Genomic DNA, 27,932 nt, shown 5'->3' with positions numbered 1-27,932 from the left:
TAGGTATCTATCCAGGCAGCGCTACCTGGCCTAGAACTCCAACTTCAACTCTCCAACTATTTGATATTAAATGTTTCTTTTTGCTTCGGTTGTAGAAAAATTCGAGCCCAATTGACTTTGATTGGCTAGGCCTATTAATTCTTGCTCTACTTCTTCCGACCTGACAGGTGCATACCAACCTTGACATTCACAGGCGCTATTTACATACATATCTGGTTGAGGTAGCTTAGCTCACTTGGTTTTCAAGGTTAGCTCTCAATCTTCAAATTGCTCCGAGTCCAGGCCCGTTCCTTGGTTTTCAAGCTTAGGTCAAATTGTCATCAATCACCCAACTTACACACTACCTACTATGTATTATCCTACCTGCCACTACCTAACCTAGTTCCTAGCCGTTACATAGCTTTCTGACCTCACTACATCAGTCTATTCTGTAACTTCCTTCTATCTTATCTAACAGAGTACCAGCACGCCTCATAATCTTGCTGCCTTTTTAGTTGTAATACCGGGTGTCTACCATACTAACTCACCGAAATTCCCACGAAGCAAACGTCTTTCGAAACCGTCGCGACGAACAAATCCCTACCCGACTCGATCTGTCAGTACCACACAATGAACTGACGTCTTAACTGCCTATTCTATAACCCTTTCGAGTATAGCGCACGTCTCTTCGGGACTGCTATTAGCTTCGTAAGACGATACTCGTTACACCCCCCGGCTACTCCTCTGTTGATACAATCCTCTTTTTCTTTTCGCAGATGAAGAGACTTGGTAGTCGCCATTAATTTTGAAACTTGTCCCGGCCCGGGTAACGGCGCAATACAGTCAAGATGCTGGAAGGCCTAGTTGCTGGATTGTTGAACCGTTTCCTGGGCATGTATCTAAAGAATTTTGATCCTGCCCAGTTGAAAGTCGGTATATGGTCTGGCGATGTAAAGCTACGTAATCTTGAGCTTCGCAAAGAGGCTCTGGACCAGTTGAAACTCCCCATCAATGTCATGGAAGGACATCTGGGTGAGCTGACTCTCGTAATTCCATGGTCCAACTTGCGAGGAGCCCCGGTCAAGGTCCTGATCGAGGATGTCTACCTGCTTGCATCTCCCAAGGAAGAGGCAGCCTACGACGAGGATGAGGAGGAGCGCAGGAAACAACGACTCAAGATGGAAAAACTAGATTCTGCGGAGCTCTTAAAAGAGCGTTACCAAGATGGCCTCAGCCAAGAAGAGCAGAAGAAGAGCCAGAGCTTTACAGAAAGCTTAGTCACTAAGATTGTCGACAATTTACAGGTCACAGTCAAGAATATCCACATAAGATATGAAGATGCTATATCTGCACCTGGCCATCCCTTTGCTTTAGGTGTTACTCTAGCAGAGTTCAGCGCCGTCAGTACTGATGGCGAATGGAAGCCTACCTTCATCCAAAACACTACCAATACCACACACAAGCTAGCAACGCTTGGCGCGTTAGCGATATATTGGAACACAGACACTACATTACTGGGACCTGGCCGTGAAGTCGGAGACGAAGACAAACACATGGGTCATGATGACTTGATCAATAACTTCAAAGAGATGATTGGTAAAGGAAATAATACTTCATCCTCGAATCACCAGTTCATATTAAAGCCTGTGAGCGGCCAAGCCAAGATCGAGCTGGACAAGACAGGCGATACACATGCGCCAAAATTCAAGGCAAGCCTTCTATTCGACGAAATCGGCGTGGTCCTCGACGATGACCAATATCGAGATGGTCTGATGATGGTTGATTTATTCCATTACTTCATTCGTCATCAGGAATACAAGAAGCTTCAACCAAAGGGGGTAACTCCTAAAGAAGATCCTCGTGCCTGGCTTAAGTTTGCAGGAAATTCTGTACTCACCAAAATTCATGAAAGGAACCGTCGGTGGACCTGGGACTACTTTCGCGAGCGCCGCGATGATCGTCGCCGGTACATCGAGCTCTTCAAGAAGAAAAAGGCAAATCAACAGTTTTCAGCACAAGAAACCGAAGACCTTGATAAGCTTGAGTGGAAACTTGAGTACGAGGACTTGCGCTTCTGGCGTTCCCTAGCTCGAAACCAACTCAGAAAGGAGAATGCTGAGGCCCTAAGGAGAGCGCCGCCTAAAACCGAGCAGCAACCCCAAGGATGGATTTCTTGGGCGTGGGGTTCAAAACCGGCCGAACCCACAGATTCGGTAGAGGAGACTACACAACTAACCGAAGAACAGCGTAAAGAGCTTTATGAGGCGATCGACTGGGACGAGAAGACAGCCCTGGCAGAAACTGTAGATATACCGCGCGACACCGTTAAGCTACAACTTGACGCATCCCTCAGTACTGGGAGCTTCACCCTAAGACAAAACCCTCATGGAAGCAAAACAGACCTATTAAGCTTGCATTTTGATGTGTTTAAAGCAAAGGCGCTCAAACGACCCGATTCTATACTTGCAGATATCAGCCTGGGTGGCTTCCGAGTAAATGATGGTACCACTCCGGATAGTTTGTTCACCGAGATTGTTCGAGTCAAAGATGCACCAGACACTAAAAGCAAACGGCGTCTTTCCATTGCCGAGCTCGAGAAGTCCAACCAAGAGACCTTTTTTAACCTGCAGGTTGAGCAAAATCCCCTTGATGGCCAGAGCGATGTTGCGGTAACGGCCAAACTCAAGCCCTTGGAAATCGTATGGAACCCCAACTTTGTTGTCGGCGTGGTTGATTTCTTTAAACCGCCAGAGAGACACATGGAATCTATCACCGCTTTGATGGAAACTGCTGGAGCAACTGTTGAAGGACTGAGACAACAAACACGTGCCGGCCTTGAGTTCGCCCTCGAGGAACACAAGACCATCAATGCCAAGCTAGACCTTCAAGCACCGCTCATCATAATCCCTCAGTCTATCAAGACCAGGAGGTCTACCTGTCTCATCCTAGATGCTGGTCATATAAGTGTCAACAGTGAATTGATTGACAAACGGACTTTGAAGCAGGTACAGGAAAAGCACAATCAAAAGTATTCCGAGGAAGACTTCAAACAGCTTGAGTCCCTCATGTACGATCGCTTCCTTGTTAAGCTAACATCCACACAAGTCCTAATTGGGCCTTCGATTGAAGAAACAAAGTCCCAATTAGTTGAAAAGGACGAAAATGCTATGCTACATATCGTGGAGAAGATCAACGTCGACTTTGTAGTGGCGTTGTCGATCTTGCCCAAGGCACCAAACTTAACCAAGGTCAAAGTATCAGGCCATCTACCGGTGCTTCAGGCTATGGTCTCGGACACCAAATACAAGAGTCTCATGAAATTGATTGATGTTGCGATACCGAAGTTTGATGAAGAGCCATCAAGACCCAAAACGGAAGGCCAACCTAAGAGGCCGCGTTTGCTTAGTTCTACGTCGGCTCGCTCGCATAAGCCACATGGTCGCAGAGGTTCCTCAAACTTGTTTCTTACCCAGCAGACTGCCGTCATTCTTGAAGATGATGATTCCGACGATGACTCGGACGCATTTGAAGATGCCGCAGATGGAAACCAGAACCAACATTTCAAGACTAATCAGCGGAATTTCGAATTCAAGTTCGCTGTTGACAGGCTGCAAGGGTCCCTGTATCGAAGCGACCCTGACGGCGAGCAACCTGAAGCCTTGCTTGTAGAATTGATCGCAGAGAACTTTGATCTCAACTTTTATATTAGGCCTTTTGACATGGCAGCTGAAGTATCACTGGGGTCTGTGACGGTTGACGACTTCGTCGATAACCCCTCAGCAGAATTCAAGTCAATTGTGTCATCAGGTGATGTTGAAGACCGCCAACAGCAAAGAGATCTTGTCCGTATAAAGTTCACTAAGGTCAAGAAAGAATCACCAGAATTCATGGCAGTATACGATGGCATAGAAACAAATGTCAATGTTGCTGTTTCAACAATTAACCTTGTCGTGACACGGAAGACTCTACTCACACTTCTTGACTTCATACTTGTCACGTTCACTAACAACAACAATTCGAATACCCAGTCGCCGAAGATCAAGGACTTTGATGAAGAGGACGAGGAAGAAGGGATTGAAATTGTTGAACCGGTGACTACTCCTCAAGCAGAGGGCGGATCCATCCGAGTCAAAGTTGATCTCAAGAGTATTCGTCTAATCCTCAACAATGATGGTATCCGTCTTGCAACGCTCTCATTCAACCATGCCGATGTTGGTGTCTTCTTACTTGGTAAGACCATGAGGGTGGCAGCCAAGTTGGGAGATTTAACACTGGTCGACGACATTAATGTTGGCGCATCAGAAGACTCAAGCTTCCGCCAGCTTGTTACAATCCAGGGCGACGAACTTGCTGATTTTCGCTACGAAACCTTTGATCCTAGTAATGAAAAGGCCTATCCAGGATATGACTCCTCAATTCATTTACGTGCTGGATCCATAAAAGTGAACTTCCTCGAGGAGCCTTTTAGGAAGATTATCGAGTTCCTGGTCAAATTTGGAAAGATGCAAGCCATCTACAATGCTGCTCGTCAAGCGGCCGCGAACCAAGCCCAACAATTGCAACAAAGCAGCAGTAAATTCAAGTTTGATGTTATCATCAACACCCCTATCATCGTATTTCCTCGGACTGTTTCTCCAGATAAACCAAGGCGTGACCTGGCCACTGCTTACTTGGGAGAGATCTACGCACAGAACAAATTTGTGCCTTTGGATGACTCTGAAGAGTCGGAGATTGCTATGAAGCTTTCTGCGGGCATCAGGAATATCCGACTAACATCCCTATTTCATTACCCCGACGAACAATCAGAAGAACTTGAAATGATTGATCATGTGGACCTTGGCTTCAACATCACCTATGCCGAACATAAAGAAGGGTGGAAACGACCTGACATGGAGATTGAGGGTAGCATGACCGACATTAACCTCAGAATCACTCAATACCAACTAAACTTCCTCTTGGATATTTCCAGATCCGTCCCAGCTGCTTTCGCGACCGACTCTAATGCTAGGGGTGAAGAAGCTGAACGAGACGTCGACGAAGGTACCTTACGACGAGCCAAGACAATGTCTTCTACCATGAGCGGGGGCGATACACAGTTGATTAATCTCTCTCCGGAGTTAGGCTCGCGAGACGATACTTGGACAAAGCTTGATCTTGTGTTTGATGTGCATAAAATCGGTCTTGAGCTAATAAATGCCCACGAGAACAAACCAGTTGGGAACGTAGATGCCGCTAGCCTCTCACGATTCTCTTTAGACGATAGCAAACTAAAGACCCGGGTGTTAGCCGATGGCTCATTGGAGGCGGAATTTGTGATACAATCTTTCACCATACATGACAGTCGTACTCGTGAGGGCAGCAAGTATAAGAGGATCATGACATCCTCCAACAAGAGTGTGCAGCAATTCATGGCGAGCGTCTCCATGTCCGGAGGCGAGAAGCGAGATCTCATCGCTGTCGTCGCCATTGACAGTCCTAGAATCATCTTCGCATTGGATTATATCTTCGCGATTCAAAAATTCGTGACCATTGGCCTAAAGGTTGATGAGCCTCCTCCGCCGGGGGCCTTGGAGAGTCCCGTGGACACCCCTGACATCTCTGACGCCGAGTCCATGCAAGTTCAATGGACGGGAAAGTCATCTCAGAAGAGTATACAAGGATCACAACTGGATCGTGCTCCGGCAGCGAATCAGAACTCGAAGATGAATGTTGCCTTCCGTGTCAATATTGTCGATTCGCAGGTTATACTAATCGCCAATCCTCTAAGCTCTAGTTCAGAAGCAATTGTTCTAGGGGCGAAGCAAGTGCTGTTATCCCAACAACACTCATTAACATTCCAAGTCTCGGAAGTCGGAATGTTTCTTTGTCGCATGGACAAGTTTGACGAGACACGACTTCGTATCCTCGACGACTTCTCTCTCCAACTATCAATGGAAAGTTCACAAGCTGACTCAACAAACATCCATATTGACATCGACCCGTTGATTCTTCGACTCTCACTTCGAGATATTCTTCTAGCTCTCCAGATCATTAGCAAGGCATCTGAACTGTCAGAGGATGAAGCGAAAGAGCCAAAGCCTAGTGCATCTGATAAGAAAGCACAACAGCTCCGCCGTGCTGGGCTTAAAGAACGTACAGCAAGCGGTCGGGGACATTCTACTATTGCCGCCAATAAAAGCAAAAGTGCTAAGGCAGCTGGCACAATAGCCACTCGGAGAACTGGGAAGGATCAGCCAACCCAATCTCATGATATTGGCAAGGTTTCCAAGCGTCACGAGGAGCTTACTGCGTCAATCGATGGAGTTCGTATCGTGCTGATTGGTGACGTCCATGAACTGCCAATTCTAGATTTAAGCATCAAGAATTTTACAGCTTCAGCGGCAGACTGGTCGAGCTCTCTAAAGGCTGAGACTGCGATAGATATGTACATCAATGTCTACAACTTTGCGAAATCCGCTTGGGAGCCACTTCTAGAGCCATGGCAAGTGGGTATTGGCGTTGCGAAGGAGCAAGAAGGCGGCCTCTTTTCCATTGATGTCACTTCGAAGAGGACTTTTGATGTTACAGTAACAACTGCGACTATCGCACTGGCGTCTAAGTCGTTCGACTTCCTCACGAAGGATGAAGATGTCTTAGGGAAACCTCGTGGAGTAGAGGCACCTTACAAGGTCAGGAATTACACAGGTTTCGATATCCTACTTCAAGCTAGAAGCCAAAGTGATGACGAAAACATCTCTCTCAAATTGCAAGATGGCGAAGAAGGCCCATGGAGTTTCGAGCATTGGGAAAAGATGCGAGAGAACATCATGTCGGAAAGTAGTTCGGCAAATACTGTCGCCGTCTTGATCGAAGGCAGCGGCTTTGATACAGTCAAGAATATTCGCCTTAACCGCGAGGGTGAGTTCTTGTATAGTCTACGACCGAAGACAGATGAGACTCTTCATAGACTACTAGTCGAAGTGAAGTTGGGCTCTGACAACATCAAATACGTAACTCTCCGTTCGCCTCTTGTAATCGAAAATGAGACGCAGATACCGGTTGAGCTTGGCGTTTTCGATGCTCAAGAGGGCCATCTACTCAAGATAGAGAAGATCGCACCGGGTGAAAGTCGGCCAGCCCCTGTCGCCGCCGCATACGTCAAGTCATTATTGGTCCGACCAGATTCGGGCTTTGGCTATGCCTGGTCGTCGGAACATTTATGGTGGAGAGACTTACTCAAGAGACCTACACGCACGCTCATGTGTAAAGGCGAAAATAGTGATGTATTCTATTTCCAACTCAACGCCAGCTTTGATCGCGGCCACTTCCTCGCTGGGTAAGTCTTAATTAAATTAAACGTATCGTGTATTGTCTAACATCTACAGAAAATATCCGTATATGAAGCTCAAGCTCTCTCCACCAATCGTTCTAGAGAATCTCCTCCCTTACGATTTCAAGTATCGCATTTACGACAAAAATACGAAGCGTGACTGGACGAACTTTTTAAGGAAGGGTGGTGTTAGCCCCGTTCATGTCGTAGAACTGTCCCATCTCCTCTTGATCAGTGTCGACATGCAAGATACCGTGTTCAAACCTAGCGAATTTGCTATTATCAACCCTGGGTCACAAGAAGATTTCCGAAAAGAGCACACTCTAATATGCAAGGACAGTGAAGATCTTAATTTGAATCTAAGACTTCACTACTACAAAATCCCAGATGGTGGCGGTGCTTTCAAAGTTACTGTATACAGCCCATATGTCGTCCTGAACAAGACTGGCTTGGAGGTTAACATCCGGGGCAAGCAATTCTTGCAACAGCCGAAAAGGGCAGCCGGCCAGTCAGCAGTTGCTGACACCTCAGATCAAGAACGGCCAAAAGCGTTACCTTTCATGTTCTCATTCTCTAATGACGACCAGCGTAACCGAGCTCTCCTAAAGATCGGTGAATCAGAATGGAGCAGAGCGCAGAGTTTCGATGCAATTGGAAGCACAGCTGAAGTGGTCTTGCCGTCTGTCAAAAAGGACTCCGAGATACATGTCGGCATTACTGTCGAGCCTGGTGAAGGCAAGTATAAATTAACCAAGGTTGTCACTCTAGCTCCCCGGTTCGTAGTCAAAAACAAAATCGGCGAGGAGCTCGTTGTAAGAGAGCCTACTTCATCCAAAACCATAATCTTGAAGCCAGGCTCACTACAACCCCTGCACTGGCTTCAAAGGTCGGATACAAAGCAGATAGCGCTGAGATTTCCTGGGATCGATGATCAGTGGACATCTCCCATAAACATATCAGAGCTTGGCACTGTACACATCAAGATCGCAAAAGCTGGTCAGCGACAGCGTCTCATCCGAGTTGAGATCTTGATGGAGGATGCGACAATATTCCTCCATCTTAGCCTAGAGACAAAGAATTGGCCATTCTCCATGCGAAATGAGAGTGATACCGAGTTCACTTTCTACCAGGCAAACCCCAATATAGACGAGGACGGTGTGGAAGACCGCTCTGGCTGGAGGCCGGTCAGGTATCGCCTGCCGCCTCGTAGCATCATGCCTTATGCCTGGGATTTCCCTGCCGCCAAGTTCAAGGAAGTGGTCATTGGCGCCTTCGGCAAGGAGCGTCATGTAAAGCTTGCGGAGATCGGCAATCAGGTCCCGATGAAGTTCGCCAACAGCTCTGGCACACAAAAGATCATTGACATCAACGTTGCTGCCGATGGTCCGACTCAGACACTAATTCTATCGAACTTCAAAGCGAGCAAAAGCCTGTACCGCCAGAGGACGCAGACGGGTTCAAGTAGTAGCAACAGTGGTGGCTTTGAAGTCAAGAATCAGGATACAAACACGACGTTCCAAGCACAACTAAAACTATCCGGCATTGGCATCTCACTCATTAACCAACAGCTCAAGGAACTGGCGTACATTACATTCAGAGACGTCAATCTGCGTTATAATGAGTCAGCGCTCTACCAAACCATCAGCACCTCTGTCAAATGGATCCAAATTGACAACCAACTATACGGTGGTCTCTTCCCGATGATATTGTACCCTAGCGTCGTGCCCAAGCAGGCCAAAGAGACCGAGCTGCATCCTTCACTACATGCCATGGTTACCCGAGTCAAAGACGACTCGTATGGCGTGCTATACGTCAAATACGCTACTCTGCTTCTTCAACAGATGACGATCGATCTTGACGAGGACTTCATTTATGCCGTCTTGGATTTCTCGAAAATCCCGGGGGCTTTGTGGTCCGAAACTAACGAAGGCAAACTCTGCGACGAAGGCTTAGACATTCCCGAACCTAAACAAGAGCAGTCAGGACAGGACATTTACTTTGAAGTCCTGAACATACAGCCGATGCAACTAGACTTGTCCTTCATGCGCACTGAGCGAGTCAATGTGGAGGACAAGACCTCATCCCGAAACCCCATTATGTTCTTCGTTAACGTGATGACGATGGCTATCGGCAATGTCAATGATGCACCGATTCGGCTGAATGCTTTGCTGTTGGAGAATGCTCGAGTCTCTATTGCCGTCTTGACACAAAACATATCCAATCACTATAGTCAAGAGGTTCTATACCAAGTTCACAAAATCATTGGGAGTGCTGACTTCCTCGGTAATCCTGTTGGGTTATTCAACAGTATCAGCAGTGGTATAACCGACGTTTTCTACGAACCATACCAAGGCCTCATCATGTCCGACAAACCCGAGGACCTGGGAATAGGCATTGCAAAGGGAGCCGCTAGCTTTGTCAAGAAATCCGTCTATGGCTTTTCTGACTCTTTCTCCAAAGTCACAGGCAGTTTTGGCAAGGGCTTGGCCGCCGCAACTCTAGACAAGCAGTTCCAGGACCGCCGCCGCATTACCCGGGCTCGCAACCGGCCGAAGCATGCCTTATTTGGCGTTACAGCAGGTGCAAACTCATTCTTCACATCAATTGCATCTGGCATAGGAGGCGTCGCCCGGAAGCCTCTCGAAGGCGCAGAACAAGAGGGCGCGGTCGGGTTCTTCAAAGGTGTTGGGAAAGGCTTCATCGGCCTTGCCACCAAGCCCGCAGTCGGTGTGTTTGACCTCGCATCCAATGTATCCGAAGGCATTCGAAATACAACCACTGTGTTTGACGGCTCTGAATTGGACCGGGTGCGATTAACACGGTTCGTGCCTGCGGATGGTATAGTTCGCCCTTATAACCAACGTGAAGCCTTAGGGCAATCTTGGCTCAAGCAAGTAGACAACGGGAAATACTTCAACGAGGATTATATTGCGCATATCGAACTACCAAGAGAAGATAAGGTGGTAATGGTGACATTTAGTCGAATACTTTTGGTTCGAAGCCGGAGATTGACTACGGAGTGGGATATTCCCCTCAAAGATGTCCAGACGATTTCGAAGGAGCGCACAGGTCTTAGTATTGTCCTACGCGGCGGGACTAATGGACCATTCATACCGGTTGGCGAAGAGAGCGGGCGAGCATTCTTGTACCGCATGGTAGCCATAGCCGTTGAAGAGTTCAATCGTAGGTTTAGGGGTTTAGAGTGAGAAACTGTTATGGAGGAAATATTGGGGGATATCACGAGGGTATCTTTGGCTAGTTGGCCAAGTAAGCTTTTGGTGATGAGTAAGTGCAAAAGGGGTGAAAAGGACGCGGAAGGATTGATGAGCGTCATGGGTTATGTGGTTTAGTACGAGGTCTTGGTGTGCTGTTTACGTCTCTACCTAAGCAATTGTGTATCTATCTCTTAGGAACACGACTTATGAATTTTTATAAAGTTGGGTTCAAATTAAATTTCAAATTACTAACTGACTTTAAGGCTATTATGAGAAGCTTCGTGAGCAATAACAAGAATCATAATAATGCAGTTCTACCCAGCTCATCCTTTGCCTACCTAGGCGCCTACTTCAAGTAATATAGTAGGGTATTACATTACATCTCAAACCAAATAGCTCACTCGCTCACTCACGCAGGTGTCATGCTAACCCAGCACCCATTTAGCAACGTCGTGCTGATGCCGAATTTCAGGACGGGCGGCCTCTCATCCCTCCGCTCGATGGTCTTGAAGTGCTGCAGCAGCCGAAATACGACGAAGGCCATCTGCGTCAGGGCAAATTGCTGGCCGACGCAGATGCGGGGGCCGGCGTTGAAGGGGACGTATTCGAAGCTGTGGTGGTGGAGGAGGAGGAGGTGAGAGGTTAGTGGGTAGATTTTTTCCAGGTTTAAGGTGCTTTGGGGACTTACGTGGTTCGAAGGGATTCCCATCTCTCGGGACGGAACTCTTCAGCATCGCTGCCGTAGATATCCTTTCGTCGCTGCAGAGCCCACGGCAGGTACCGAAGCGTGGTTCCCTTGGCCACAAAAACGGGCGCCTTCCCATCGGGGCCGCCGCCCGCGGGCAGCACCGTGTCGCGGACGGCCTCGCGCGCGTTGCTCGCCACCGGCGGGTTCAGGCGCAGCGCCTCGCGGATGGACCAGTTGAGGTACTGCATGTTGCGCAGGCTCTCCCACGAGGGCAGCTCCGCCTCGTCGGCGAGGTTCAGGCCGGCGATCTCCCGCTGGATGGCGAGCACGACGTCGGGCCGCGCGGAGAGCTCGTGGAAGAGGTAGGACAGGGCGCTGGCGGTCGTGTCCCGGCCGGCGAGGAAGATGCTGATCAGGTGGTCCCGGATCACGGCGTCGGGCTCGCCGGATTGCAGGAGCTCGTGCAGGAACATGTAGCGTTTCGAGTCTGCGCTGGTCTTTTTCGCCTCCTCCTCCTTCTCGCCTTTCTCTTGTTGTTGTTGTTGTTGTTGCTGCTGTAGTAGCTGCAAGTCGTGCTTCACCTCGGCGACGTACTTGTCGACAAACGCGCTCATGTACGCGATGGCCTCGTCGAGCTCCCTGTCGCGAACAAGAAACGCCAGGCGCCCCAGCTTGGACCGGTCGGCGAGCCTCTGCGTGCACAGGTCGAAGGAGGTGCCGAAGCGCAGGCCGTCGGCGGGGGCGACGCCGAGGATGTCGGTCGTGTGGCCGAACATGAAGTCGGAGATGGCGTCGATGGTGAACATGGAGAGCAGCAGCTGCATGTCGAAGGGGGCGCCGTCGCGCGGGATGGTGGCGACGAGCTTGGCGACGTGCCGGTCCAGGCACCGCAGGTCGGCGACCATGTCCCGGACGAAGGCGGGGCGCAGCACGGCGCGCGCGTGCCGCCAGGACGCGCCGTTGGTGGTGAAGATGCTGTGGTGCCCGAGCATGGGGGAGAGCGCGTCGATCCGCAGCTGCGGCAGGTCCCAGTCGTCGAAGCGCGTCGTCAGCACCGCGCGCACGTTCGCCGGCTCGTCCGTCAGCAGCATCGGAGACGGGCTGGGGAACGTCCGGTGCTCGAACGTGTGGCCCACCGTCCCCAGCAGCCGCGTCCAGCCGGCCAGGAGGGCGTTACCCTTGATCAAGCCCGCGACCTCCTTCAGGTATTTGATGCCGAGCGGGTCGTTGGGGTAGCGGGGAGGGGGCAGGCACCCGAGTTGGGCCATCGTGGTGTAGTACTGCCATGATCGTCGCAGGATGGTCTGGGTGTAGAGGCCGAAGAAAACGAGGGTCAGGCCGAGGGCTTTGCGAGCCGGGGAGAGGGCGGACGGGCGCAGGTATAGGACGTCGAGGGCGAGGAGGCCGGAGAGGGCGGCGAGGAGGACGGTCGCGCCGATGTAGCGCTGCGTGGCTTGCCGGGGGCGCGGGTCCACCGCGGTGGTGGTAGGCTGCCGAGGGGAGGATTCTGGCTTGGAAGCCATCGTGGGTGGAGATGGGTAGGGTAGGTTAGGATCGTGAGTGGAGCTGGATAGGCAAGCAGGTTAGGTTGGGCTGCTCTGGTGTTGCTTAAGCCTTTCTTTATCGCTCTTTCAGGGGCTTGACGCGCATCACAGGTGTACGAGATAGGTAATGATCTTATCCAACACACGAGCCAAGTCCAGCCAGCATTGAGAGGCGGGGTATCGATGCCTGTGTAATACTAGGTATGTGAACAGGGGCCTTTGAACATTTTCTTTCCCTTAATTTAATAACTATTTGGTTTTTTGTTTTGTTTTTTTTTTTGGAGATTTCCTCCTTCCTTTCGAGATGGGGGTAGAAGTAGAAATAATTAAGAAGATGGAAGTCCTCTGGATAACTCCGGATGAGGTGGAGTTGGAATTGAAGTTGGAGTCGGTTCCAAGACGGAACGAACTTGGGCCGTTAGCTTACATAGTTTAGGTGCTGTTGGGTATAGGCATTATGAATGTTTAAGACAGTTTCATCTCGTTTGCTACTCCTTACCTAGGTCTAGTACTTTATGTATTGTGCAATACCTACATACCTTACCTGCGTACATAGAATAGGTAGATAGGGACCTCAAGTATCTAATAGCTCTATGATAGGATAGCAGGTTCTCTCTAGAGAGTATCATGGACAGCTATGTATGATTCGGTGATATAATGACGTATTCAAAGAAAGAAAGCAAACATCGAAGTTGGGTATTTCAAGGAAGAATTGGCCATCGGCCAATGAAATGCAAGGTATTTCTTTCACATGCAAGACGGGCTACACTAGTTATGTCGTGCCTAGGCCTATTGGTAGGTACCGGGTAGGTATGCCATTTACATAGGTAAGAGGTAACTATTTAATTGGTCCAGGCAGCTCTTCATTGTTGTTATAGTTGCTTGAGATAGATGTGAGCCACGACAATTGTAGGTAGGTAGGCAACGTTTGAAGTTTGTTTGCCTTGAGAATTCTCATGCAAATGCTGCCCCTTGATGACGGCTAAACATGCCTCGATCAATTGTTTCTAAGGTTAGGAAAGTGTGGAGTTGAACAATTGGATGGATGCTTCTGAGCGTATTGGAATTTCACTCTGCAAGATGTAAAAATGAAGCAATACGATTCGATTAGAACACGGACTGCAGCATGTGTTGACAAGTGTCTTTATAGCCACTGAACAATGCTGTGAAACATGGAATAAATACTATGTAGACATTCAATGCCGTGCTTGAAGAGCCTTCAACATAATAGTCGTCAAGATTGGTATCATGTAGTATGCCTAGGCGCAGAGAGGTCTGCCACCTCCTTTCTTCCCCTTTTCGGGCACCAAGATGGAAACGTGCTTTTCGTTTGTTTGAGAGTTATTAAAGAGCATAATTAGCAGACATAGGAAACGGTACATGCAGTGTAGTCGACAATTACATAATGCAGCGTATTTTGATCCGGTGAAAAACTGATCTTCCTACCTATAATACTGTTTATACTGTGTGGTAATAGTCGTGGGGGGGTTTTGGTGGCTTCAGGGGTAACCCCCGCCGACGTCCCCAGAAGTCTCGAGAGTCTTGTGGCGGCAACTTGGCATTGATGACGTCGATGAAGGCAAGAAAGATAGCGACGATGTGATATAAAGTTGAGACAAGGGTCGTACAGATGTGGTTAAAGGAAAGGTCTGCAGATGACGCACGTATCCACGCAGCCCACGCCCATCGCAGGGTGTATAGTTATTACTAGTTATTGCTAAATAATTATAGAAACTTGCCCACTTCTTCTTCTCTGCCCTATACTAGTATATCCGCCCTGTCCGTGCTTGTTCTCTCTGCCTATCTATCTACCCGAAAGTCCCATCTAACAAAAACCAATGCTTGTCATCTCGGCTTATTCATGATGTCGACAGAATGCATGCGACTTGGCAGCTCCGCTATGACGAAATTGACGAAATTGACGAAATGGTTGCAATGAAGGCAACATTGTTAGATTTCGCAGCAAGATCCCAAATCCCGAGGAATAATAATAATATGACGCGCGGTCCGTTTTCTTTTCTTTTTATTCCCTCCGCTCCGTCGCCCCTCTCTTCCGTTCTGCTTGTCCGGTTGGAAAAACTTCAAGGAAACGGTTTGGATATAGTTGTATGTATAGGTAGGGTATTATACTATTATACATGGAAAAAAGGTTGGTGATGATAATGTGACGGAATCTGACCGGCCGTCAGAGCGTCTTGCACATGATAATTGTTGTGCCACAAGATCCGGTCCCAGGACAGCCTCAAACGGAGGAAACGCCTATCAGTTGACCTCGACATCCCGCATTCATAGTCATGCACACAGTTAGTTATACTGATATATCAAGTATTTTGTTGATACGGATTCATCGCAATATCTCAGTCTACATACCTGCTTGCCTACGTACTGTATATAAGTACCTATCTGAGTTAGTGGCATAAGATTACGGGCAAGCAGGGGCTCGCTTGTCGAACTGTAGCTAGCTAACTAGCTACCTACCTAAGTAGGGTAGTTCACTGTTCGGTAGCCCGACGGTTACATACATTGCCATACAGAATATCTGGGTACCTACCTCGCTAGGATATGCAGTCTAAGCGGGCTGTCTAGAGTACATACATGTACTGTAAAACAGCTATCTAGTATCTACACATACCTAGTCGACCGTAAATACCTGAGCCACCTGAGCTGCCTGATCAGGGGCCAAAGCGCCTCATCAAATCGCATCGCGGGTTGTTGGATCGACAACAACAAAACGCAAAAAATGATGCGCTGCTATCCGCGAACCTCTCGTGCCTTCCCGGGCGAAGCATGTGCAAGGATCGCCCGCTAGCGCGTTTTCGCTGAGGAGATTGATGAACCCCTCAAACTGCAACCCTTAGCTTAGCTTAGCTCAGAGTTGGGAAGATGGGGGGCAGAGGAGGGGAAAGTTGAAAGCTATGCGGTAGGTTTTTGGGCATGTTGATGAAAATTAATTCCAGGGTCCACTCCCCGCTTCGTTGATCATAAAAGAAACGCTTATGTATGGTAGCTTAGCTAGTATGCAGCCTAGAGAATGCTCGAGAAGGGGGGGATATAAAAATTGCATGGAGGTGGACGAATGGATGGATACATAGTAACTAGATGGAAAAGAAAACGGTTTGGTCAGACGTATCATCTAGCGTTTAAAGGTCTGAATGTCATCTCTACCTAGGTAAACACGATGTAAGATCGCGAAGAGCAGACAACGATAAGCCGGGCCGGTGATGACAGCGGCCATGTATGTAACATTAATGCTAGAAAGGACAAGCTAGCAGCCCTAGGAAATGTCGTTATCTGCTTACTCTACCTTCCAAGGCTACATACTCTACATATTCTACATACTGCACTACTGTCCTACCTAACAGGTAGCCAGCCACTCTACCCCGGAAAAGATATATCCATCCAATACATCCAATATCCCAGCTGTTCAGTAAGTACGGTTGGTCTTCTGGGCCTAATAGACTTGGCTTACAGACATAAGGCTTCTCGAATACATGATGATAATCAAAGCGCTGACTGTTGGCTGGTGGTATTACATGACACGCAGAACGATGAGACGTGTAAGACTATCGGTCAATGGAAATATTGAACCTACTAGGTATATATCTATTGTTATTGTGGTACAAATTACTTGGTGCTCGCAGTTGGGATCTGATGTCTATATGCCAAGGTAGACAGCGCCTGGTAGGCATTCATCTTGAGTTCTACAAAGGCCGAATCAAACACAGAAAAGAGGCCCAAACGCAATCTTGAACGCCACAAAGCCTCGAGCCCAAGTCCGATATCAAAGATAGAAGTTTGATTGAGGAACTGGCCAAATCAGGATAACCGCAACTCCGATGAGGTTTTATCTGCCTACCTGTCTACCTACTATGTAATTGGTAGCCTGCTAGGCAGGGCCCGGTACAATACATGGACTGCCTATTTGTTATTAGATAGGCCAGTCCCAAGTAAATGATTGCCGCTGAGAGAACCGTCTCGGCCGGTCTAGATGTGACCGATGCTTGCAGTTATATTTCGTTATTCGCCCGCCTTCCCAGTCGAATAGTGGTCGCGGCCTGGACGGCCGAAGCTGACAGACAACCTATGTAGCCTGCTTAACCGATCGGATGAAGTAAGCCCACGTTTACGAACTTTTGATGAATCACCTAGATAGACCGAGTAGAGGCCGCATACACATGCCTTCCTATATACAGTTACGTTGCCTAGGTTAGTGTGTGGGAAAGTAAGTATTCGTACTATCGCACTACATATACGGTTTTATGGCTTCGACTTGACGGTATCTTGACGGATTTCTATAAGCCAACCTTGGAAGCTAAAGATAGGTTGTCTCACCTAGGTGGGTTACCTAGCAGCTGGGTAGGGAGATAATATCAATTCATCATCCGTTGAAGTGGCGGGAGTAACAAATGTTTACAAATCTTTTCGATTAAGCCATTAGTTATCTCATCTCATCTCATCTTCATCTTATCTTCTTCATATAAACCGCCACGTTGATTACCGCTTGAACTGTTACATGGGCAAGACTTTGACACGACTTTCAACAACCTTGAACTTACACGACTTACACGGCGTGGTTTCGGTCATCACTATTACGACTTCGTGCCTACTACCTAGTGCTTGACCAGCATAGAGCTTCTCTGAAGCCATTAATTAACCGGACTTGTTTCCGGACCGGGCCTCAACCTCTCATTCCTTGCAGCCAACTTTTTTCTCCGCTACGGGGCATTTACCTGGGGTATTATGTGGATACGTGTCAGCCATGTAGTGTATGACTACTAGGTAATAGGTATTCGCGACCGAGACGAGATGTCATCTTCATTCGCTTTACACCTTGCGGTCTATCGAATACCTGATTCCGGAAGGTCAGATGGATTCTATGCAGGTAGGTCAGGTAAAGCATCTGTGCTTAGTTACTATACTCTTGATTAAAGCCCCCGAGGGAAATTCATGAATCGTCCCATCTTCATTCCTCAAGTCTTTCGAAATATGTACAAGTGTTAGTTGTAGGTATTGACGTTCTCAATAACTCAATTAAGAGCTATATGTAATTAGCTTCCATGTTTCGGTTACCGAAATTCCAAAAGAACAATTGCACATTGAAGTATTTGAATTCAGTATAACCGTCTTCCAACCGTGATAGCCGTGATAGTTCTTGGCAGTAACGTATTGGGATCCCTATTCCGGACATCCACTTCTTCATTGCACCGTAATGTAACTAGTTACCGTTTGTCACCGTCGGAAAGAAAAAAAAAAAAGAGTTTTAATTTTTTTAGCTCTAAAATTCAATTTTGGTCTTCAAAAGTTTTTCCTTTTTTTGCCAACCAGCCCCCAACAATTGGTTCATTTCAAACGGTCTAATTGTTTAGGTACATTAGTACATACTGTATGTACAGTGTACAGTCACTACAGTGTACTTGTGTTGTACCTAGTATCAATTATATCAATTATTGTAGTTATCATTAAACTAAACCTTTTTTCTCTTTCTCCTTGTAACGTTTAAGCTCATCGCCCCCTTCATATTAAACTCTCTTCCAAGCTTCTTATTTATTACTAACTCCTCCCTCTGACTCCTCCTCCGGATTCTATTCTTGTCCTTTTTACCCACCTGGCACCTCCTATTTCCCCAGAGTCCACTGGCTAGACTTTCCGTCCTTGGAGCGGAGATACAACATAGGATTGGATTTCAATTAAGTAACAACAGCAACCAAGTTATATTAAAGGGGCAGCCTGGTGCAAGCCAAATTTATATCAACAAACACAACCACTTTATACGACAACGAGTTATATAATCCGTGGAGCAACAGAGCAACACCCAAAACACACACACACATACACACTCACATCTATCTATCTATCTATCTAACCTAACACGCCTATTATCACACCTATAAAAATACAAGAAGGAGAAAGAAGAAAAACAAGAGTCTTGCACTCAACTCAACTCAAAACTCAAAACACTATCACCGCCCATGTCGCGACGTAGTTCGATCGTATCTGACGACAACAGAAAATCACGAAGTAGACCAACCTCGCAGCAAAGCCGTAAATCTTCTCACTCCCAGTCGCGTCCTTCACACTCATCTTCCCATACCAAGTCCCAGCAACAGAAAACCGCAAGCTCACACGCGCATCACCCTTCTCCTCTCAAAATGGTCACCACCACATCAACCACGTCACATCACCCCGATGACGAGACGTTACACTACTACCTACCCGACACGGACGCCCGAGAGGTGGAACTGCAAAAACAGGGCTGGATGGAACCTATAGTTATAGATGATGACGACATAATGTTCGGCGGAAAGAGCTTGAGTGCATGGTACGAAGAGGAAAGACAGTCGCTTAGCTCCCCAGCCGAGGAGGAGCGGCGAGGTCGCCAACGGGTAAGTCGAATTTCCCATGTACACATACCTACCCAGGTAGATATACTAACAAGTAACTCAGGTGCGACAACATCACTCTCACCCGCATCATAAAAACCATCACCACCACCACCAACAGCATCATCGCCACCAATCGAATTCCACTACGAGTACGGGGAGTCAGGAGCAGAACAAGCATTAAACGGCGGAAAGATGGAACGTGGAAGAAGATTGGGGATTGTCGAGCAATCCTCATCCCCCCCTTTTTAAGATACCCCAACACAGCATTTTGCATTTGCATCACCGTGAACAAAAAACCGGCGGCTGTATAATTGATCTTTTTTTCCGCACGCACGCGTCGCGAAGCAACGAATCTTCTTAATTATCCGATGCCGAACTCGATTTCGCCATGGCCTTATTTTGACGTACGAGACGAAACGAAACGCATGCGATATATTTTATGAACCGCATTAGATATACCACACAACATATTGGTGGCTCAACTTTTGAAACGAAACACGAGGCTTCTATAATTACATATACAACCCTCACGAGGACAGATGAAGTTTGACGGGTTTATTTTTCTCATTAGACACATCATTAGAAACAAACAGGCCACAAACTCTGTATTTTGCAACAACAGCAGCAACAAAGTCTATATTTCCCCGGCGGGCATACACGACAAAGATGGGAAAGGCGGGGCAAGGGCATATCTGCATCGGGCCAGGCGTTATAGTTGTCCTAATCTCTCTATTTTTCTCTATTTTTCTATTTCTTTCCTCTTCATTTTTCCGGTTCCCACCGCATCCGCAGGACTAAGGGCGAGATCGACACGGGATGTCTACATTAAAGGGGGTGGTGGATTCTTTTTCGGGCTCCATCGCTTTTTGGGAGCATTGCGGATCTGCTTGGGCGTGTGTGCCTGACAGGTCTACTAAGGTTTCTCCTCTCGGGGCAGACAAGTCTGATTGATCATTGGAACTAGATAGTTAGTTGGCTCATCGGACATATCCATCGCTAGGTTAGGTAGTAGGGTAGAATAGGGCTGCTGTCTCTCTCTCTAACTGCCGTGTTGGGTTATAGAACGCGCTAGCGGGAAAGACAGGAATGCGCTGTGTTGCGTGTAGAAGAGAGGCCAGGGGAAAGGGGAAAGCAACAATAACAAACAAGTAAAATACAAGTTTTGATCAAATAACTGTCATTGTGCGTTGTTCTTCTGTGCTTGTTGTGATGTGATGTAGGTATGCATGGTCATGGTCATGGTGTGAGTTGTGTTGTTGAGGTGTGAGTTATGAGCCAGGTATGAGTTGTCCAGAGTAATATTAACTTAGTTAAAGGTTAGAAGATGCGGTCGCGGTCGCGGCCGTTGACATGGGTTGGGTTTAAAACAAAGCATTCAAGGCTTTCCTCTGGGTTGGCTTACTGGTACTGTATGTATGTATGTATGTATGTAGGTACCTACATATCCTACCTTAGGTATGTATGCTGGAAGTACAACATGGCATTGTGCATAGCGAATTGGCCAATTCCATGATTTCCCGAAAATGCCGTGTCTTTTTTTTTTTTTTTTTTTTTTTTTTTTTGGAGACGGATGGATATGGGAGACGGATGGATATGTAGGTGTGAGATGAGTCGAGCCACGATCTACGCCAAATCGCATTAGAAATTAAAAAAATCATCACACCCCTGAATCTGGCATTAGATTAGGTTAGATAGGTAGAGTTGGTTGGCAGTTTGCGCTCATAGGGTAGGTTAGGAGGGTAGGTAGGAGTATAATAAACCCCATCCCGGCCAATCCGGTCGTCGAGGTGTTGCTATTTTCGGGTGTTGGGCTGGGTTGGGTGGGATGCAAGATCGCCGGTTGTTAACGTGCTTTAAAGATAGATAGATAGATTGGTTTGTTAGTTGTGTGTGGGTATGTAGGTATGTATGTATGTATATATGGTTGGCAATCCGGAAGACTATGTGTCCTATTAAGTAAGTTATACCACCGTGAATAACGGCCGGTGATGGTGAGGGAGTGACGATGTCGGAGGTGAGGAAATATAGTAGGTATAGGTAGGTACTAACTATGTATATCGAGCATAGGTACTGCACTCATTATCATGTACTTACTCATTAATACCAAGCTTACTCAGCGGTCCTATATAGTAGCCAATGCTATGTACTTACTCTTCGCTGCTTGAGCGAGAGTGCCGTCTGTATCAGAGTAAGCTGATCACCTGGGCATATTGATATCTGTTGCTGATGTTGTGAGCAAGCGCCTATCTAGTATCATACATAGTTATTATGAGTGTAACCGGCTGATAGACACATCAGGTATCGGGGATGGTAGGAACGTTCGAATGCCGAACGGATCGATCAGCTTCGATTTTGGGATTCTAGAACGTTGGATCAACACCCTATTTCCGACTTGGTGTGCTTGGTGTAACTCCCGGCCAATCATACGTCGGTCCGGTGTATAGGAACGTTTGGGTGGTTTGGAGCGGTAAGTCGACCATTTTTTTTTTTGTTTTTTTACCTACCTACCCAGGCACATATCCTATCTCCTGCTCTAATGGGTCGAAGGGACGATAGTTGCTATGGAGCGTACTCATGAGACGGTTCAAAGTTGTTGATCCATACGGGGGGCTCTCTCTTCTAGAATATACGACATTCGTTCCTCGCAGGAAAAGCCCGTAGGTTTTGTCCAAGATCGGCAATCATATTAATCCAGGGGCAAGATCTCTTCAGATTGCGGCTCTTATAACTTTGGACGGATGTTGAACATTGGGCACATTACCAAGCATATTAGCTACTACATCCGCCTGGACCCCCCTTTAATAACTATGTAGAGCCATCGGATCAGCGCCCCCTTTTCCCTAGTCAACCTAGACATGGATATATCGTGTCTTCCAATGCTGCCAGCGCAATGCGACTTTCAAATGGGAAGACTGTTGCTGCAAGAATACCCACCTAGGTTAGCTCCTATTCTACCTACCTATATAGCACGGTAATCATCGGCACGTTCAACACGTGAGAATTACTGTATGCATGTCAGCACACATCTCGTACCGGTGCCACGGGACCTGTGGATACTCCGTGAGTGAAAAGAAGGGTCATTCGGTTGGAGGAAGTAGGTATTGGTAGAGCAACACCCGCGCATCGCAGTTGGTGTGCCGAAAGGGTGGTTGGTGTGAATGGAAATCTGACCCCATGGGGAATCTGGGGGAAGGTGAGGGTGTAGTGGGTAGATCGGGAGATCTAGACGGAGTGTACCGTGTTGGAGTTGTCTGTACCACCCCCTATTTCTATTCTTTAGGTCAAACTCGGCTTTAAAGGGGAGACTGCGTACCTAGGTACCTAGGTAACTAGACTAACATCACGACTACTATCAGGTAACATGATAATAAATCATTACATGCGATGGTATCTACGGTCTAAAAAAGCACATGGCCTGGTCCCCCTATACTGACCCGAGTAGCTGATAATTATAGTTGATAGCCGGTTGTTGTTATGTTATAGCCCTTCGCAATCTGCGATTTCCACAACATCTCATAAACTGCGTCCTCATGCCCATGCCTTGTTTCCAAAGGTTACAGTTTGACTACGTCGTATGGCTGGCAAGTAGGAAGCAATTTGCAGACTGAAATATTCGCCAAAAACACACACATTTGAGTGCCCTAAATTATATACCCAAGATACAGCCTTATATCCCTATGATTCCATTACCTGGCACCCATTCCTGCCTACCTAACTAGGTATGTATCTATAACCTCCAATAAACCCATATCATAAGTTCGTATATAAAAGGGGGCATGTCCCTCCTACCCAATTATCTAACCCATTACCCATTACCCAATCCCCCCCCCTTTTTTTTTTCTGCCAATAATGCGAATTCACACAGCATCATTCCACCTAACTACTCCCAATCCTTAAGCACCCGCCACTGGTCCTCAAACTTCAGCCCCGCCCCCTTGATAAGATCACAATCCCCATGTCCCCACTTCCGCCGAAAGACCTCCTTGCCCGCCTCGGTCAGGACGCCTAGCGCCTCCGAAAACCCGGCAGCGTCGTAGTAGAACGGCTCCCCCTGCCCGCCGTGCTGCCCCGACTGCCAGGTGTTGCGCCCGCGGTCGTTGCCGTGCTTGTAGTGGAACATGCGGTCCGCGACGCTGAGGAGCACTTTCCAGTATTCGAGGGGATCGGTGGGGGCGGGGTTGGCGTTCTCGGTGCTTCTCTTCGTGTGCTCATCCCCTTCCCCTTCTGTCGGCGGTGGTGGCGGCGGCGGCGGATTCGGATCCCTAAAGTCCGGCGTAACACCCGGGTCCCTGTACAGCGCCCTCAAATCATCCAGCGCGACCGACGTGTCCGTGATGACCCCACAGTTCGCATCGACCTGCGACCAGTTGCGCATGTGCAGGCGCGTGTACGTGTCGCAGTCGGTCATGTAGTAGGGGATCAGCGTGTCCCAGCCGCCGACGTCCTCGAGCGCGCGGGGGTTCTGCAGCGTGAGGTGGTCGTACGCGAAGAACCGCAGCCCCCAGCGCTCGGCGTCGGTGGCCAGCGTGCGGCGCAGCTCCTCGAGGCACAGCGCGTACAGGCTCCTGTAGCCCGGCTCGCCGGCGCGGGGGGTCAGCCCCTCGAAGCCGCCCTCGTGCGCGAGCGCGAGCACGTCCATGTGGCTCCAGAAGTAGTACGGCCAGCGGCGCGCGTGCGAGAGCGAGAGGTAGAAGTTCTGCAGCTGCGCGAAGGAGAGCAGGACGGGCGTCTGCACGACGTTGACGCCGAGCCGCGCGAGGTGCCGGTGCGAGAGGTACCACGGGTGCTGCAGGGTCAGCTGGCCCCGCGCGTTGGCCTGCTGCATCCCCGTGTTCTCCACGACGTAGATCTGCTCGGCGGGCCAGCCGGCGGTGATGTACGAGACGACGGTTTGCAGTAGCATGGGCCAGGCCCGCGTGAACCCGATGATGAGCGGCGGCGCGATCTCCAGCCCGTACTTCTTCCACAGCTCCTTCTCGGGGACGTTGTACGCTGGTATTGGTGGTGGTGCCGACGTGGCCAAGGCCGGAAACGGGTCTTGTATGGGCGGCGGCGTGTAGGAAGGGGTTGGTCTATATCGGGGAGAGGGCTGCGCATCTTTCGGACTTCCTCCTCCTTGCAGGATATTGATCGGCTCGAAAACTTCGCGTCCGAGATTCGTGCGCAGCAGCAGCAGTGTCATGAAACTACCGCTCAGCAATATCCCCGTCAATACGAATGCCTGCGTTGGACGTATCATGGCGGCTGTGGGTTTCTTTCTGCTTCTCTTGCTATGACTAGGTAATTCGACCACTCACTCACGCGCAGCCTCAAAGCTACAAAATGGTATTGAGAAAGAAAAATCTAACCTACGAGCATTTTCTTTTTTTTTACAAAGAAACGAGAGGTAGGTGCTCCGGGAAGTCGGCGGAACATTCCTATGTCCGGTATATAGCGCACCATGAGTAGATATTACATATCGTACAACGCAAACAAAAACCTACCTGCCTAGGTACACCTACCTTGCTTACAGCTACAGCTAGTGGTAGCAAATCCTACCGAGTGGCGTCACTGATGATTGTAGGATGTGCCTTTGGTGAGAACTCTTCATTTCGTGGAGTTGGATGACGAAGATATGCCCTCCTTGCGACTAGGGCGAAGTGGTGGCCACGTCATATCACCGTCACTCTACGAATCCGGGGGCCGGTCTTAGAAGAGAGTGAGAAGGATAGCAGACACCCGAGACATTTGGCGGCAGAGCTGGCCTTGGATTCGCTCCCAATGATGAAAAGCCACATTATTATTTTTAGGCAACGAAACCGTATTGGCTGGTTTTCCCCCTTTTTTTTGCGTCCGGCCGAAACGCTCCGATGTTCATGCATTAAAAAGTGAGACAAGGAAATCTGGATCAAATAACCTAACCTAGATCGAAAATAAATTAGACATAGATCTGTAGAATCCCCAGCGATCCCCGAGCCAAGATGCCGGTACGGAGTAATATGAAGTAGTGGAACGTTTGGGTCTTCTGCCGTTCCCGGTCCGACAGTTGTCGGGCATCCCACGCGATCCGTCTGCGCAAAGCCGTTTTGCGTCCCAATCAAGCCAGAATCACCAAACATATTTCGATGTTTCAGCAAGTACATGCCTAAGTAACTACCAAGGCAGGGCAACAGTGAAAATGGTGACTTACAATAACACCGACAATAACATGGCGATTATATAGACTAGCTGTCACATATACCCACATACCTAGGGTGCGTACGCATGTAGTTGGTGGATACGGCTTCAAAACTTTTCAAAATGACGCGGACATTCAGCGAGCCTCTTCCAAACCAGTAGATGTCTACTTACCTGATGACACATCTAATGAAACCCAACGGTTTTTGTGTATAAGTCGTGGCCCCCCTATTACCAAGGCCTGCAATCTAGATATTGTCAGGGGCACTAGGGCCCCCATCCAACAAAATCGATTATTGTCCGCCACTTTAGAATTTTCTCCAGAAGGGAGTCGGCATCTGCACAGTTTCGTTTCGAAACTTGGCGGCCAATGGGAATTCCGTGTGTGATAAGGCTAGATTTTGCGCATGTACAGAAATAGCAGGGTCTATGGAGTGGGATCTGAGGCTGAGGCTTTGGGCGTCTCCTAATTAAAGATCGTACTTTGATCAAAATGTGCTTAGTGGGTGGAATTCCTATTAGGTAGCTATCAAAGCTATTTATCACAAGATATCGCTCCTGATCCATTCTTCGCCTTCCTTCATCTGCTAGCTCTGTTTGAGAACAAAGGTAAGCAAAATCACAAGCCTAAGTGCATGTATCGTTGCTGCTGACCCAATTCAGGTCAGGGGGGCTTCGCTTGTTCGAATTGTGTACCTCAGATACGTACGAATTCAATTCAAACATTACATATATGTAGCTTAATAGATTCTATAAACGATTCAAGGTACTTAGGTACTTAATGCATGTTTCAAATTGCCTACACCACATGCTTTCCTCGTGACCTCCTTAGCTATGCAGGTGCTATAAAATCGATCGCATCCAGTATTAAGACTCTTGCCTCTCCAGGTATGTAGGTAGGTAGGTAGGTAGGTAGCAAGCCGAATAGCCGCCCAGAATTGCAACTTACCTACCTACCTTACCTACGCCTTTTTCAATGTTGGCTTATTACATAGATCGATCCCCAAAGAAAGAAAAGGAAAAAAAAAAAGCTTTATAGGTCGATGTCGATGTCGATCCTATGCAGGCCATGTCACCCTCTCTATACACCTACATACATTACCTTACCTAGGTCTTTCTTTCGCCATCCTATAGTTAACTTACCCGTACCCGATATAAATCGGGGTAGCTAGATAGATGCCCAGCTAGGTAGCTATGGTGTAGACTTACACACACACAAAGACGCTAACCCCCGTGAGAGGTCACCCGACGTCTGGTTATGATAAGAAGATTATAGCATTGAAATTAGGTAAGTAGGTGGGTGGGTGGTATACCTACTATGCATGTTGTATGTACATATATGTGTATGTAGGTATTTACAGCATTGAAGTCAACATGAGGGGCTGGCTGCTGGCTGGCTGGCTGGAAAGGCGCGCATGGAGAGCATGAAATGCGGAAATAACGTCCGGGAATATCTACATAGGTATGTATTGCTCAGGGAAGCTTGGTGGAGCTGGTCCACGTGAAAAGCTTCAATGCTCTTATCTACTGCATCTGTCAACATGTAGTTATCTGCATTCTTATCCTTCCCCGTGGGGACTGTCATATGTATGTATACCTAGTAGTACACAGGGACATAGTAGGTACCGAGGTACATACCGATATAAGAGAAAGACATCATTGAAGCTTTAAATTTGAAATGGGTGTGCTATTCGTGGGCGTGCGTGACCACCCATAATCTATAGATCAAGACTATATAGCAAGATAGCTCTCGTGATGCCATTTCCCTCTTTTTTTGTTACATATATCCATCCATCCCCTCCTCCCCTTCCACTACATAACGATTGATAACAAGATTTCGGCGGGGAAACCTGACTACGTACGTACCTTGCAAGTACGTATGTATGTAAAGCCTCTTGCCCTGCTCGAACGGAACACGATGAAATGCTACATGAGATATATCGTGCTCGTAAAAAGTCGACACGGGACTAACTATCGACCTGGTGAATTTCCTCGTTCGACATCGTACGTGCACGTCGTGAAGGCTAGTCTGGTAGGTAGGTAGGTAGGTAAGGTATGCATTGCGAAGGCACGATGTAGGTACATACTACCTACCTACCTCAGGTATGTAGTATCGGCTTTTGGTCCCCGTACAAGACATGGGGATCACGGTTCTTTGTAGGCGATCGATCCCTGCTCTTGTGTATACCTAACTAGTAGTAACCTACCTAAGGTGTATGCTGATCCCCCGCACTAAAAGATTTACGGATTTACAAGTGATGGACATAATGCATCTCTCTATAGGTAGTTAAGCATTGGCCTTTTTCTTTTTTCTTTTTGGGCAGGCTATGAACGAACGGGGATGGCGGCTACAATACCTACATAGATAACAGCGATGAACTATAGCTCTTACATCCATTACTAACCTAACCTAGGTAGATATTGTCCTGTAGCATGCATGTACAATACCAACAGCCCAAGTACGACTGCAGTAGCGCGCACGCTATATCTTCGTTGGTGACACAGTCTTCCCGACTATCATCATCCCCCCGGCGGCGATCGTCTGAAGCCTTATAGGTATTGAAGCAAAATCGCCGTTTGCCAGCGAGGCGGCCCGGAAAGCCTATCCAGACGTTTGCTGGTGCACAAATTGTCTTCATCTGGAGGCTTCGAGTAAAC

The 27,932-nt window shown here is 48.1% G+C and overlaps 4 protein-coding genes across 4 annotated transcripts; 2 read left to right on the top strand and 2 right to left on the bottom strand.

The window, feature by feature from the left end:
- The first annotated feature begins 595 nt into the window (after window positions 1-595).
- GGS25DRAFT_196205 (vacuolar protein sorting-associated protein 13) lies at window positions 596-10,719 on the top strand. Its single transcript, XM_049256758.1, has 2 exons — window positions 596-7,294; window positions 7,344-10,719. The coding sequence occupies exons 1-2, from the start codon at window positions 828-830 to the stop codon at window positions 10,492-10,494; spliced, it is 9,618 nt and encodes a 3,205-aa protein (XP_049119213.1). The 5' UTR covers window positions 596-827; the 3' UTR covers window positions 10,495-10,719.
- A 6-nt stretch (window positions 10,720-10,725) lies between these two features.
- Window positions 10,726-13,343, bottom strand: GGS25DRAFT_482719 (cytochrome P450). Its single transcript, XM_049260291.1, has 2 exons — window positions 11,192-13,343; window positions 10,726-11,114 (listed from the first exon to the last, which is right to left on the bottom strand). Exons 1-2 carry the CDS (start codon window positions 12,712-12,714, stop codon window positions 10,913-10,915), a joined length of 1,725 nt encoding a protein of 574 aa, XP_049119212.1. The 5' UTR covers window positions 12,715-13,343; the 3' UTR covers window positions 10,726-10,912.
- Window positions 13,344-18,503: 5,160 nt separating this feature from the next.
- Window positions 18,504-19,478, top strand: GGS25DRAFT_196142 (uncharacterized protein). Its single transcript, XM_049256757.1, has 2 exons — window positions 18,504-19,118; window positions 19,180-19,478. Exons 1-2 carry the CDS (start codon window positions 18,705-18,707, stop codon window positions 19,297-19,299), a joined length of 534 nt encoding a protein of 177 aa, XP_049119211.1. The 5' UTR covers window positions 18,504-18,704; the 3' UTR covers window positions 19,300-19,478.
- A 3,520-nt stretch (window positions 19,479-22,998) lies between these two features.
- On the bottom strand, window positions 22,999-24,357 carry GGS25DRAFT_519748 (uncharacterized protein; the record flags this gene model as incomplete). Its single annotated transcript, XM_049263766.1, has 1 exon — window positions 22,999-24,357. The coding sequence occupies one exon, from the start codon at window positions 24,355-24,357 to the stop codon at window positions 22,999-23,001; it is 1,359 nt and encodes a 452-aa protein (XP_049119210.1).
- Between the last annotated feature and the right edge of the window lie 3,575 nt (window positions 24,358-27,932).

This window comes from Hypoxylon fragiforme (genome assembly GCF_022984875.1).
Source record: "Hypoxylon fragiforme strain CBS 206.31 chromosome Unknown GGS25scaffold_3, whole genome shotgun sequence".
NCBI classification, from domain to species: domain Eukaryota; kingdom Fungi; phylum Ascomycota; class Sordariomycetes; order Xylariales; family Hypoxylaceae; genus Hypoxylon; species Hypoxylon fragiforme.
The sequence above is the reverse complement of the archived record's forward strand: the minus strand, read 5'-3'. Positions and strand labels throughout refer to the sequence as shown.

What these genes read in the sequence shown, in the direction of transcription:
- GGS25DRAFT_196205 (XM_049256758.1), top strand. Translation starts at nt 828, where the DNA reads ATGCTGGAAGGCCTAGTTGCTGGATTGTTGAACCGTTTCCTGGGCATG. An exon ending in CGCGGCCACTTCCTCGCTGG is followed by an intron (nt 7,295 to 7,343) that starts GTAAGTCTTAAT and finishes TAACATCTACAG; the next exon opens with AAAATATCCGTATATGAAGC.
- GGS25DRAFT_482719 (XM_049260291.1), bottom strand. Translation starts at nt 12,714, where the DNA reads ATGGCTTCCAAGCCAGAATCCTCCCCTCGGCAGCCTACCACCACCGCG. An exon ending in TGGGAATCCCTTCGAACCAC is followed by an intron (nt 11,115 to 11,191) that starts GTAAGTCCCCAA and finishes CCACCACCACAG; the next exon opens with CTTCGAATACGTCCCCTTCA.
- GGS25DRAFT_196142 (XM_049256757.1), top strand. Translation starts at nt 18,705, where the DNA reads ATGTCGCGACGTAGTTCGATCGTATCTGACGACAACAGAAAATCACGA. An exon ending in AGCGGCGAGGTCGCCAACGG is followed by an intron (nt 19,119 to 19,179) that starts GTAAGTCGAATT and finishes CAAGTAACTCAG; the next exon opens with GTGCGACAACATCACTCTCA.